This window comes from Nelusetta ayraudi, unplaced genomic scaffold (genome assembly GCF_046127955.1).
Source record: "Nelusetta ayraudi isolate G7.1 ecotype Tasmania unplaced genomic scaffold, CSIRO-AGI_Nayr_v1 ptg000125l, whole genome shotgun sequence".
Taxonomy (NCBI): domain Eukaryota; kingdom Metazoa; phylum Chordata; class Actinopteri; order Tetraodontiformes; family Monacanthidae; genus Nelusetta; species Nelusetta ayraudi.
The window spans coordinates 313,169-326,952 of NW_027466175.1; the positions used below are offsets into that span (position 1 = coordinate 313,169).

Below are 13,784 nucleotides of genomic sequence, written 5' to 3' on the forward strand. Positions count from 1 at the left end.
TGACCTTTTTCATGGAAATGCACTGCGTCTTTAGTCACCGCTGCGCATGTGACAACATTTTTCATGCTAGACTGACTGCAACATATGGAATGTATCGAGCTCTAATATACTAAACGGTTCAAGCAAGAAATTAAGTTTACTCGTTATTCATGAGCATTTTTATCTGGTGCGAAGTCACGACTTGTTAGGCGATAGGAGCAGGATGTTAAAAACTCCACCAGGTAATAGGAGCCCATTATGTGAACAGAGAAAAATAATTAGCTAAATTGCATTAGGAGAAGCATCTGACACACTTTGTCTGCTTATTTTTCTCACTCACCTCAAATATTCACATAAGAGAAAACACAAGCACACCAAACAGTGTGCTGGTATTAAGCACCCATTAATTTAACCTAGCCCGGGGAGCAGAATAAATAGGAAAATGAAGAGTTTAATGGTGCATTAGTGAGGAGCCAGTAGAACAGGCCCACGGCTATGTTTTCAATAGGCAACTGTTATAAAAACCAACCTGTCATATACTTGAAAGAGCAGACTAGTTGGCAATATACAGTGAATCGCAATATGTCCTCAAGGAGAAGACTGCACACTTTAGGTTTTTGTGATGGCAGGATGGAAATTGTGTGACAAAGCATGAACGCATCCAAACGGGAATCTGTGAATGCTGAAAATGGTTCCGAGCACTCACACAATTATCAGCATTTGCCCTCTGGAAGAAAAGCACTGTTCTGCAATTAAAGATGACTGAAGGCAAACATGAATTTGAACCCAGAATCAGGAAAACAGCGACCAAAAGCAAACACTCATCTAGGATTAAAAGTCAAGGATTTTATATTGAAACCTTTAATTATTCACACAAATAATTGCACTTCTTGTCAGAATCTGTTGTGAGGGAGAAATCCCTTTTTATTTGTGCAAGTTAAAACGGTTTGGTTATTTCTTAGTATTCCATTGGGCTGTGAGGACGCATTGGAGACCCATACACCATCATCTAAGCTCCTTGTTTTTCTGCAGGCAACGTTGCTAAAGATGCAAGTCCATCCATATCCACATTCCCTGACAACACCGGCGGGAAGTGGGAACGTGGGAGAGCCAGAGCGAGCGGCCCAGTGGTACATTCTGTGCGACCACTGCTTAAGCTTGCAATCACGCCACCATTCCTCATGAAATTAGGATTGAAAGCATACAGCCCGCCGAGCGGGGGCCCCACATCAAAGCTAAAACTTAGATGGATGAATGCGATCCGCTCGCTAATGCTGTCTCAACAGGAAAAGCGCTTAGCACCTAATGCAGGGCAGCGGCAGCTGTTGAACACCGTCTGCTGCGGCTGCCTGATACCTTCCGCAGCGCTGGAAGAGGGAGGGAGGCGCCAGGGTCGGCGCCAGCAGTGGCTCAACACTTGATGGCTGCTTTTTTGCAGCGATCCATCAGTGAGGAGAAACACGTTTCCGGCAAGAAGACGAGCTAAGGGAAGGGATGGCAGCCAACCAAGACACTGTCTCTCTCTCACACAAACACACACACACACACACACACACACCCACACACACACACACACACACACACACACAGACAGACAGACAGACAGACCAACAAAAACACACACACACACACAGACTGTAAAACAACCTCCTGTGGGTTTTGCTTCCACATGTTTTTGAAGACACCGTCCGCAGTCCCAGCCAAACCATCAAAAAATGAAAAGAGACCAACAGTGGCAGCACTTGCATTTCCCTGTGGGTTCTTATTTAATGCTGAGCAGCGTCCCGGTGTGCCTCTTGTCTGTTTGATAACGGCAGGTTTCTTATCCTGTGCCTCTACATTGACTGATTGTGCACGAGCAGGCCCCTGCTGATTAATGCATCTAGTTAGAGCTTCCTGGTGAGAAAATGAAAACCCTCTGACATTTTAAACCATCCGTACCGTACTTGAGCTTTAGAGAAGACAAATAACCGCCATAATGCCTTCGGTATAACAGAGGATCACAGTGACTTTATTGTACTTCATTTGTTCAATCCCATGATAATTTCAAGGCTCTAAGCGCTCTTCAGTTTCCACCGGCTCTTATGTTAGTGTGCTGTTCGCTACCGTGTGTTTATGACATGCCCAAATGATCACAATCTGATTCCTGATTAATTACACAGTGGGGCAATAACACGTTAATACTAACGATGAGAGAATTAATTAAGAAGAGCAATCATCGTGCTTGTCGTTGTTCAAAGATCTGCTCAGGATCATAAACCTGCTTACAGGATGGTTTATCACCATTTCTGGTAGAACGCATTAATCTAACCAAGAAGTATTCTGCTCCTCTAATAGCATTAGACTGAAATATGCAACCACAGAAATTAGAAGAGGGACTGGCACCTGCACTTTGGTTGATGTGAATGACAAATACGACCTCTGTACTGAAACAAGGCTTTTTGTGTGTAAAACTGTTGATGCACCCGAGCCTTCACCTCTCCCTGGCTGAAGACCTCGCTGCACTGGAGTCCTGTGGGTGACCTGCAACAAAATGACTTGCGTGGATTTCACTTGTTTTTCAGAAAAACAAAAAAACACATTTTAATGTATCTAGGTTAGATTCTGGAAGAAAAAATAAGTAATAATGCAGGTGACAAAAATAAACTTTTTTTACTTCCTGTTTTCAATGGGTTTGCATGGGTTTGAACCTGAACCGTACCCAAGTTTATCACAAACTAATTAATGAAATTTCCGCAACTGCGGTTGAGATAACGACGAGGTGAAGATGTCAAAAAGCACAGCAGCATAAACATTGGTCCTCCTGTGACGCTGATATGCAGATGATCAGTAAGTAGACTGTCAGGTGGGTGAAGCACGACACACAATCATTTACAGAGTAAGACAAATGAAGAAAGTAAAAGAAACATGTGAAGGCAATATATTAAGTGGATGGCAGGACAAGAAGTTTAACAGACTTAATCAAGGCTGAACTGTAACTATGCATTTTAAATAATCATTCTATTCGATTAATTGCAATATATTCAGATATATTAGCTTTTGTAATAATGTAATTTCATATGAATGCCTTTTTCATAATACACAAGAGTGGTTTGGATTCAACCATAGTCAGCCCATTTAAATTGTATCAATATACATTTGCAGAAACAATGATGAAACAAATAATAATAGCTGGATATGGTTTGGGGTTTGCTCTCCACTTTGCTTGTGTCCAACCCTGAAAATCAGCAGTGGCAATGTTACAGCGGTGGAGGAAAGCAAGAATCAGACGTTACAGAAAAACAGCAATAGTTTATTTTAACCATATTTTGTGTATGAACTACAAACTCTTGTTCTATAATCGATCTCCATATCTTTTAAAAGTAATGAAAGAATGCTCACATGAAAATCAGTCTCTTACTCGTTTACATCATGTTTCTCTTTTTCACAACAGGTTGTTGGCACATGTAAAATCAAAATATTAAAAACTTCTCTTTTTCTCATACTTTATTTTCAAAATGGATCTTTTTTTCGTATATAAATCTACCACTAGAACAGCATTCAATGTCAGAATTCCTGAAACAAAAGAAAAGGATGCGAAAAACAATAGTGACCAAAAAAGCTGTTAGATATCTTACATACATGAGACAGTCTGACGAAAATGTAACAAATTTACGAGTCAAATTTTCAGACAATTTACCTCCAACTAAGGCAAAACGGAAAGATGGTTACACTTTCTTACATGGTCGGAACGAAAATGTGATCCACACCTGCAAATTCAAACACAGACTAAATGAGACAACCAGTTCGATATGGTTCCCAAATGTGCCAAACTCCACAAAAGAAGGAAATGATTTGATTTCAAAAGGGGGCGTCAACACTTTGCTCTGTCTGCTTGGGCCAATATTATGTGGGGCTCTTATATTAGTTCATATTCTATCATTACACATCATACTCAGAATTATTAAATCATATTTGTCACTAAGGTCGCCTCTCTAAAGTGAATGTGATTATCAAACTATTTAGACATATTAATTGTGTATTCATACCGGGTAAATACTAGACTTCTGCATTTGCATCAAAAAGAAAACAGAAATTCCAAAATGACAATTCTTGTTGTTCTTAATTTGAAGAAGAGCAAAACATGTCTCAAATAGTGCAAGTAAATGTATTGTAGGGGATTTGTATTTCCAGATTATCTATGTGAAAGGTTAACTATGAAAATCAATTTACAGAGATTGTATTTATCAGACACTTACGATAAGGGGGAAATATGCAATTAAATTGTCACATATAATTCAAAGACTCCAGGTAATAATGGTATTGTCTGAGGGGGGCATTAGATAATTAACTCATTTAATTTAATTTAATATTGTTTTAATATTCCACTCCAAGAGTTTGTGCTCCAAAGGATTAGAAACCGGGTGGACAGCTGAAAAATAAAAACGGGTCTCTTTGTCCCATATAATGCTTCAGCTTTTCTTTCAAATATACTACCTTTGCACATTAGTACACGGAAAGAGCTCATAACTGTGCCAAACCCAATTCACGTCCTTTTTTTTTCTTCTTTAAAGGAATTCAACTGGGCCATCTTATGTATGTCAACAAAATATATCTATATATTATGCAAACTGTATATATCCTCTTAGAAAGAACTGTACGACCTTTAGAAATCCTCAGGAGAGAATGACAGAAGCTCAGAAATTCATAAAAAAAAAAAGTTTTTTTTCTCTCAATGTAAATGTTTGGCCATATGAGCTGTGACAAAATACTTTGCACTATTGCCTATTTGAAATGATATGTAGTTGAGGGTTAGGGAAACTAACCTCTAACCTTTGGGTTTAAGCAAACCCAAAGCTCTTTAATCCTTTATATTGGGTTGGTGTGATTAAAGAAGTTCAAACTTGCTGTGGAATCAAATGGAACCACCAAATGTGTCTATCTCCTTTACCCGTCAAGTTAGTGGAGCAGGGACTTCTTGCTTTTCGTGTCCAGATGTAATGAGGATCATCTTCACGTAAGCCTTCATCCAGTAATGCCTCAAAAACAATGAGCCCGGAAGAGGCACATTCTAAGTGTTCTTTGCCTTTGAGTGGAATCAACGCAGGTCACATACCTCAGAATTTGATCCGACAAATGTTTCGCTAAAGCTCTGCCTTTACGCTTTTTATTTCTTTATGGTGGTCTATTGGGGGCTTTGAATGGTTTCCAGGGTACTGCTGCCCACAGAGCAGGGTCCATCCAAAACCTAGGGGCACATCAATTAAAATGGAAATGTTGGTACGGTTGGGAGGGGGACGAAGCAGGTGCTGCAACCCAAACATCTGGTTGGTGCCCAATCTCACACATTTGCCTTGAAAGCCTCCCGCAGCTTAAGCCCCGCTGTTCAGGGCCAAGTCCAGCGGTTGGCAGTGGCAGGGTGAAAATGTGGGGCCGCCAGCCACTGCCCATGTAAAAAATGTGGCACACAGATGACAGCCGATGTGCTCAGACAGCTGTATGGAAGGTTTAGCCCCATTCTTTAGCAGTCTGCCACTGATAGCGCTCTGTCCTGCCGCACTGCAGCTTTGGAGGAAGGAGTCCCAGCATGAAAAGGACATCTTCAAAGTGATGATCTACATATGAAACAGCACAGAGCAGCTTAAGCTAAGGTGAGGCCGTGGAAATGATTGCCTCTGTTGAAATCCGGCTTCACTTTCTGTCTTTCTTTTTTGTCGCAACATTTGTCATCTTTAAAATGTTTGGCTATGTCTTCTGCCACCTGCATTGTGACGCTCAGCTTTCAAGCTAATGAAATCATGAGAATGCTTTTCGTATAATGAGCCCATTTTCCCGGAGACTGGAGATGGAGTCTAATCTGAACCCTAGTCAGTGTTTTTTTTTTTTTTTCTTGTTTTGTTTTGTTTTTGTGTAACATAAATGAAACTAAAGTCATTCTAGCGCCCAGATTTGTTCGACATGACATCAAATGGAACCATATGTTAAACAAAGGTGTAAAGGGTCTATTGTAAAACTTTGGTATACAATGGCCTTGGATGAGAACAGGTTGCTGTGACAGTTTTTTTTTTTTTTGATTGGAAATTAGGCATTGAAACAATATTTTGCATATACATTATGTTCACAAAAGCAAATGCAAGTTTATTTCACCGTTAAACAACAATAATAAAAAAGTAGTAATAAAAAGTGTGCCTCAACTCATACAACAGCAGAGCGCAGGACATCGTTCCCTCATTTAGGATCCTCAGTCTATAACGATATGAGCTAAGAGTGCCTAATATGTATGTGAAACACGGAATCAAACAGTGAAAGATGGTCAAATATAGTCACTGACAGTTCTGTCACTCACTGTAAAATATTGAACAAGTGTTTACTTCATCTCCCTCACACATGGTCAAAAAAATATTTCATCACTTAGTCCACAGCTGGAGAAAATCACTAATGTGCTCTAGATTCCTCTGATATGAATGAAGATACTGTCTCAGCTGAGCTAACAACTGCAGGTCATTAAAAATGAACAACAATTTGCTGAAGGAGTTTTTATGACAGATATCCTCAGAGTTTGAACACATATTAGTAAACTCAATCACACGGAATGAGAGGGAGGGGAAAAAAATTTCAACAAAATGTGACTTAACTGCTGAAAAAATAATTGCGGAATACATTTTCTTTCTCAATTTAACTACAATTTTTTTTCTTAAATAAATAACTTCTGTTTTGTAAAGACACTTTTTGAAACAGTAGACATACCCTACTTCCCAAAGGAACTGAAGAAACAGAACCAGTCACTGATTTTTGCCAAGCAGACCGTGTTTCCTGACCTCTGTTTTTGATCGAGTCTATACAAGCAATTGTCAGTAGTGTCCTGTCGGTAGTATATTCATGTTATTCCATTTCTTTTTCATTTCAATAAAGAAAAAAAAGGAGAACAAAATATTAGATTTGGGTCTCTTGTACATTGTCTTTTGAGCTGGCCCGGATTAGCAAAGGTTCATGTGCTGAGCTGTGTATGGAGTTGATGGTGGAGACATGGTTGTACGCAGTCTTGTATGTGTTATAGTGGTTGAGGTGCTCATGCTCAAGCGGAGGCAGAGTCAGGTGGCCCTCCATGCCGGGGCCTCCGGTCACGCAGTCCTCGTCCACATTGATGATCTCAATGGTTCGTGTCGGCGCGTGGTGGTTCTGCTGGTGGTGCTGTTTGCGCATTTTGTAGAAGATGATCAGCATGACGGCCGCCATGAGCGTGATGGCCACGAAGCAGCCGATGATGATCTTGGTGGTCTTCATGACCTCATCCAGGCCGTTCAGGGAGCCCTCCCCGAGCTCCGTGACGGGGATCGTGTACGTCTTCTCCGTGGCATGCGTGGTGAGCGGCATGCGCGCCGTGGTGGTGGTTGTCGACGTGAGCGAGATGGACTCCCACGTACCGGCGGAGGGGGTGGGGCCCATCTTATGCTGCACCGTGGTGGTGAAGCCCTCGTTGTGTGGCGTCTCAATGGTCTCCACCGTCACGGTGGTGAAGTAGCTGAAGCTGCTGTTCTCCGTCGAGGACACGTTGAGCGTTGCCGAAGCCGTCGTGTTACCTGCAGAATTGCTGACCATGCACGTGTAGGTGCCCGTGTCCTGCATGGTAACATTGGTGAAGTTAAGCGTGCCGTCGTTCAGCACCGAGATTCTGACCTTGTACGCGCCGTGCGTCATTATGGAGCCGTTGGGTGTAATCCAGCTTACCGATGTCAAGGAGCTGGCTCTGCACTTCAACTCTGCAGCGCTTCCCTCCGTCACATTTAGGTCTGTGGGAGGCTCCACAATAACAGGAGCATAACAGTGAAAGTAGTTCTGGTCCAGTTCGCCGATGTAGCGCCCCTTGTGGTGCGATGGCGAGCTGCAGCGAGCACAACAGGACGTGTTCGCCGGCACCATCTCCTTCAGCCACCAGCTTAGCCAGAGAATGTCACAGTTACAATTCCACGGGTTGTGGTGCAAGTGCACCCTCTCCAGATGATGCAAAGGCGTGAAGAGATCATGAGGCAAGAGGGTAAGGTTGTTGTGGGCGAGGTTGAGCTCCACCAGCGACTGCAGATCGTCAAACGAGTTTCTCTCTATGGTCTGGATCTGAGCGTGCATCATCCACAACTTCTGCAGATGGATGAGCCCTTTAAAGGAGCCGGGTTTGATGACAGACAGTTGGTTCCCCGACATCTCCAGTTCGTCCAGCTTCACCAGAGGAATGAGGTTGGGGATTTCTTTTAGGTTGCACATCCCCAGATTTAAGTAGCGCAAGTTGCTCAGCCCTTCAAATGCTCCCTCCGAGATGTAGGAGAGACGTTTGAGCTCCCCGAGGTCCAACCGCCGTAATGAGGGCACTCTGTTAAAAGCATAAGAAGGAATGCTCTCTATGGGATTATTCCTCAGCCAGAGCTCCTTTAACTTGGACAGGTACTCAAACGCCCCGTTTGGGATTGTGGTGAGGCGATTATCAAAAAGCTCCAAGGTATTGAGGCTGGCCAGTCCGTTGAAAGCCCCAAGCTCGATTTTGCGTATGTGATTTTTGCTCAGCTGCAGAATCTCCAGGTGCCTCAGGTGTTTGAAGCTGTCCACCTTTATGACCTGGATGAGATTCTCCTGCAGATTCAGGTAGCGCGTGTTGGTCGAGATGCCGTCGGGGACATCCCGCAGGCCTCGTCGCGTGCAGATGACTTTGCTAAACTGGTTGCTGCAAGAGCAGAGGGAGGGGCACGTCTGGGCACGTACCAGCCCTGCCACCACCAGCAGCTGGAGGGCCAGAAGCAGCACGAACAAAGGGTCGGACAAGGCGCGGTTCCACCTAGGACCTCGCATCATCTGTTGCTGCTGAGAGGAGGTCATCTTGTTTAACATTCATACTTCATTGGCTGGTCTTCCACTCATCTGACAGAGTCTTCAGGCTCACTGTAATCAAATATAAGTCAGAGACAACGTGTTAGATAAATGAATGCACAGGTACAGTACATCTTCAAAAGCATTAGTCATGTACATATAATAAATAGTGACAAAGCAGAATGACAAAGTGTGCTTGATGTTTTTGAAGTTCTTCGGCCAAGCACACACATCTCTGACCCTGGCGGAGTGACTCTTATCTGTTGTTTTTTATGGTTGTGACTGGGTAGTCCTTCTTACATCCCCAATGTTAGTCACATAAAATAACAATGTAGCCACTACCAGTGTTGCACGTTGTTGCAGCAGGGGGGGGAGAATGGAGAGGAAAGGAGCGGATCTGACTGCTGTGCTGTATGATTTATATTTGAAACTCAGGGTAGATAAATAATAAGGAAGCTTGCCACCCACCAGTCCTTCAGTGGAGTTGAGATGTCTGAAAATGTCTGATTACAACTCGCAGCTCCTCAAAGGCATGCATGTGACTGGGATGCCAAGCAAGAACATGTATTTTCTTGTTTGTTTGTTTATGTGGCACTCTTTGTACAAAGCCAAGGAAAAGTGTGGAAATAAAAAGTGTTTTCTTCGATTACTGATTTACTGTATGCAGGGTGTGACACCTCGGCATCTATGCTTTTTGACTTGATTTAGTGTGTGTTGCTCCCTACGCATTAATGCTGATAATCCCAAGAGCTAATGTTTAGTGGTTGTACTACTAAAGGAAATATAAACACTAGCGAAAAAGCAAGAAGAAAAGGTAACATTCACAAATAATTAACAGCTATTTTAATTATTTTATTATTAGTTATATGCTTTTTTGAAAATGAAATACACAACAAAGACAGAAGAATGAAATAATGAAAATGTAAACCACCATTTCTTAAGCCAACATAGCAACTTTTTTTGATTAGATGGAAGGTTCTTTAGATGCACTGCAAAATTGCAATTGTATGGCTATTTATACTTGCATATGGTGTTTTAATGCAAACCCACAAAGTTGAAAAGTAAGATTTTGCGAGTCCAGTCTAAGATAATAACTTGTTGCAGTCAGTGGCATGACCAGATGAAAGGCAGGAAGTAAAGGGCAGCTAAAAGAAGTGGCTATTTGAAATGGTAAATATAGAGAGAAAGTCATTCCATATGTTGGATATTTAATATAAGAGCCCAGACTAGCATTGTTCAGTGCTCTAGGACATCCAAAGGAGCTATATGGAACTTTTCCTCCTTGCTTCTGCCATACAAAAAAAACCCCCAAAAAAACCAACAACTCACTTCCTGCTCTCCATCCACAAATGAACCACTGCTGATGCACTGATGTCATTTGCATACGAGGTATATAGCTGGATTAGGTGTAAATTGCTCCTTATTAAGTTCAGAAGTGTTTCTGTCAGCCAGTATGAATTCTGAGCTGGAAGTATTGATTAACATTTACAACATATACAATAAGTGACATAAATAAATAAATATATGGAGGACATTTTAATCGTCATGATTAGAAATAAAATCTTGATTGGAAAATAGACGATCATTCTGTAACCACTGACGGTCATATATAGTCTTTCAACGTGAACACTGGACCAACAATGATAACCTGAAAATATGCTGCACTATAGGATAATGAAAAACTCCTTTCATTATGGAGACTCCACCACAGCGCTGCGCTGGGTGAGGAGCCACTTTATTATCTCTTTCTTCTGCTTACTCATCCTTTTTTTTCACCCAGATCAAATCTCACAAACATATAAATAGAGGGCATAAATAAGAGATAACGCATACAGTAGGAAACACTGAACTGATTTACAAGCTGGCACAATATACACAATATATTGACAGTGTTCAGATTTTCAGTGCTTTCCCAGATCAGCAGGATTGTCGACAACTGTGGACCACGACCTGTAACATTTCAGTGAACGACAAGATGGCAAAACTGCACAAAAAGCACCAATTTATTAATTCTACACTACTGCAGTAGGTCACTGTGGCAATGAGGTTTCTGAATTACTGCTCTCTACTGAGGGTTGCTTTTGTTGAGTTCAACTATTCAAGGTACAAAATCCAAATGTACTATTCAATGGAAAAGTTGTGAACCGGAGCGAAGAGTCCTTCCGTGGCAAACAAAGCCTTGAGTATTTGTTGCAGCTGGTTGCATCAAGACTAATTAATTATGGATAATGCAAGTCCAGAGAAAGTGGTGCGCTGCTGTGGCCTTCCAAACAGAATCTGCCTCTTTGTGAAGAACAAATGTGCTGCGCAGGTTCTGTGTGGATGTTCACCATTGTTGCCTTGAAGGACTCGCTTGCGTCTCAGAATGTGAGGTGCCCTCATTGCTTATTTTTCTCCCCTTCCAGGCTTTACTAAAGCCCAAAGCTTTCCTATCATAAGGACTGCTGATGAGAATGCCAGCACTTTGAGTACGACGAGAGAGGACATAAACTACCCAAATGTCAAATTGGATGATGAAAAATCCCCCTTTATAGATGGCTTTGGTTGTTGTTGATGGTTATTTATTCCATTTGATTCAATGTGAACACATTTCTATTTCTTTTCTAACTGATCTAACTGCAAGTTGGTATGAAATGCACCTTCCTCCATCCTACAATTCTGAATTAGTTTGTCATTCACCTCCATCACCGATGGTCACTGCCTGCCATCTTTTCACAAGGCTGATTGCGAGTCAACGTCTCTGAACGAAGTATCACAAGGTTTGCACGTGGCGTTGTGCAGCAGTTCTCCACTGGGCCCTTCTTCACGCTCTTTTCATGAGTACAGTTGGTCTGGAGTCTGTATCATGTTTTTGCATTATAAAAAATGTATGATGCAGTGGAGCTACAGGAAACACAAACAGGGCTAAAGCCTCCTGCTTGCTTTTTTTTTTTTTCTTTTGAGGGGATGATTTTCATTGACGACCCTTTACAAGATCAACAAACATTTCCTGCATTCATCCTCCACAAACACATTCACGGCTTCATTTGAAAGGTGAGCAAAGTGAATTGAGGCTAGAGACTCGCCTTAGGCTCTCCGCACTCAGTTAATGCCTGAGCGCGCGCTGATTATTAACTTTTGGGGGAAGAGAGAGATGGAGAACGAGGGAGAGGGAGTGCATGCATGAAGCAGAGAGAGGGAGAGAGAGGTGTAGATAATGAGATATAAATCAAATCAGGTCACTTCTTGATAATGCCAGAATCCTTTATGGATTGCAGCGAAAAGGAGGGAAGGCAACCACATGCATGGTGCACATTTTGTCACTTTTTTCTTTGCTGATATGGTGATTTATTTTATTTATTTTTTTACCATTCAAGCGGGACATTGAGGACTCCTTTGACTCAGTTAGGGACTTTTGTGTGTTGGATTCATAATAATAATAATAATAATAACAATAATAATAATAATAATAATATTAATTCCACAACTTTTTTTTTCTTTGCAAAGAAAGATGTGAAGGCACATTTATACCAAAAACACACCACAACATTAATGGCAAACTAACATTTTTTGCTGACATTTGCTAGCAAGTAGATAAAAACATGAGCCAGCATGCCAACATCATTACAACAGTTCTTCAACTTTACTAATATGGTTTTCTTTGTGGGTGTCAGATGAAATTTGGTCTATTTTGAGGGAATATTCAATTGTATATTTTCGCACATTTCTTGGTTTTAGTCAATAAAGTGCAACAATTGGGACACAGCTAAATTGTTACTCATATGACTCCACTGGCGTTGTCCTGAAAGGAATATGTGTGTTTCAGTATTTCTTTTTTCTTGTCTCAGAGGCTTATTAGTTCTCAAAGTACATTCCAGTTCACACTTGGGTTTCAACTGTGTGGACAGAATGTTTTCACTGGCAACTGAATTGGTTAAATAAATTAAATCTATGAGGCCATAAGATATTTCAACCTCGCACTCCATACCCCTTTGTTAATTAGTCTTACACTGTTTGATGCACTCGACAATACATCACAAGTCATTCAAAGCCTGCAACGTAATGGCCCATAACACAAAGAATAACAAATGGTTTTAGAAAGACTCCAGCAATTAAAATGCAGCGGAAAGCAGGGCGAGCTCTTTCATCGTATACAGCATATGTAAATCTATTTTCAGCAGACAAATAAAGTCCAAAATAATTAAGCTAGTGTTTCATCTGCAGATAACCTCTACAGCTCATTCGCGCATCACCAAACACCTACACAGGACTCGCTCAGCACGCTGCATATTATCTGCTGACAATAATTAGCCATGTTTTTGCATTTGTGATTTCCAACAAAGAGCTCGATAAGCTTTGAATGAAAACTGTTTGATTTGGTATAAGGTCTTGAGAGTGGCCAAAGAGTTACACTTTCTCTTCGGTGTCTCTTTAGATGTATATATATTTTTTTAAATGTAATTGTGCTTTAATGAAAATGCTGAAAAGAAAGCTCAAAATCCTCACCTTTTACATATATCAATCTACTGTAGTTAGTATATTCTAAATTGTCTAAACCTGTGGAAACAGAAACAACAACAACAAAAAAAAAAACATCAATTCATTCAGTAAGGAAGAGGACAGAAAGATCTTTTTTTCTGTTGTTTAAAGCAGCCAAGTGTAACAGACAAGCTGAATACTTTGATTGGCCAAGTGAGACAAACTGACAGCTGCTCCCTTGCTCTCAGTCTGACATTCTTCCATTCGCAGCTTGTCTGCCTCATCCATATCAAGATGGTAAAATGAATTAGATTAGCAATGAAAGTGTCACATTTTTTTTTCCCCAGAAAATTAACCTTGCCTTTCAAATCTACAGTGCAGACTAAAAAAGTCACACCCTCTTGTTACAAATTAGATTGCAGTGTCTGGGAAACCTGATGTGCTCATTTGCATAAACGTATGCCAAGATTGAATGCAGAAGATTACATTTATGCTACATTTGCCTTTGCCTC

At 41.2% G+C, this 13,784-nt stretch overlaps 1 protein-coding gene across 1 annotated transcript in view; it reads right to left on the reverse strand.

The window, feature by feature from the left end:
* Positions 1-6,070: 6,070 nt before the first annotated feature.
* Positions 6,071-13,784, reverse strand: part of LOC142904251 (leucine-rich repeat-containing protein 4C-like) — a 46,206-nt gene continuing 38,492 nt past the window's right edge. Inside the window, exon 3 of the mRNA XM_076050222.1 lies at positions 6,071-8,886. Coding sequence (XP_075906337.1) covers positions 6,892-8,835 — 1,944 coding nt within the window. The 5' untranslated portion in view covers positions 8,836-8,886 and the 3' untranslated portion in view covers positions 6,071-6,891. The remainder of the gene's footprint in view (positions 8,887-13,784) is intronic.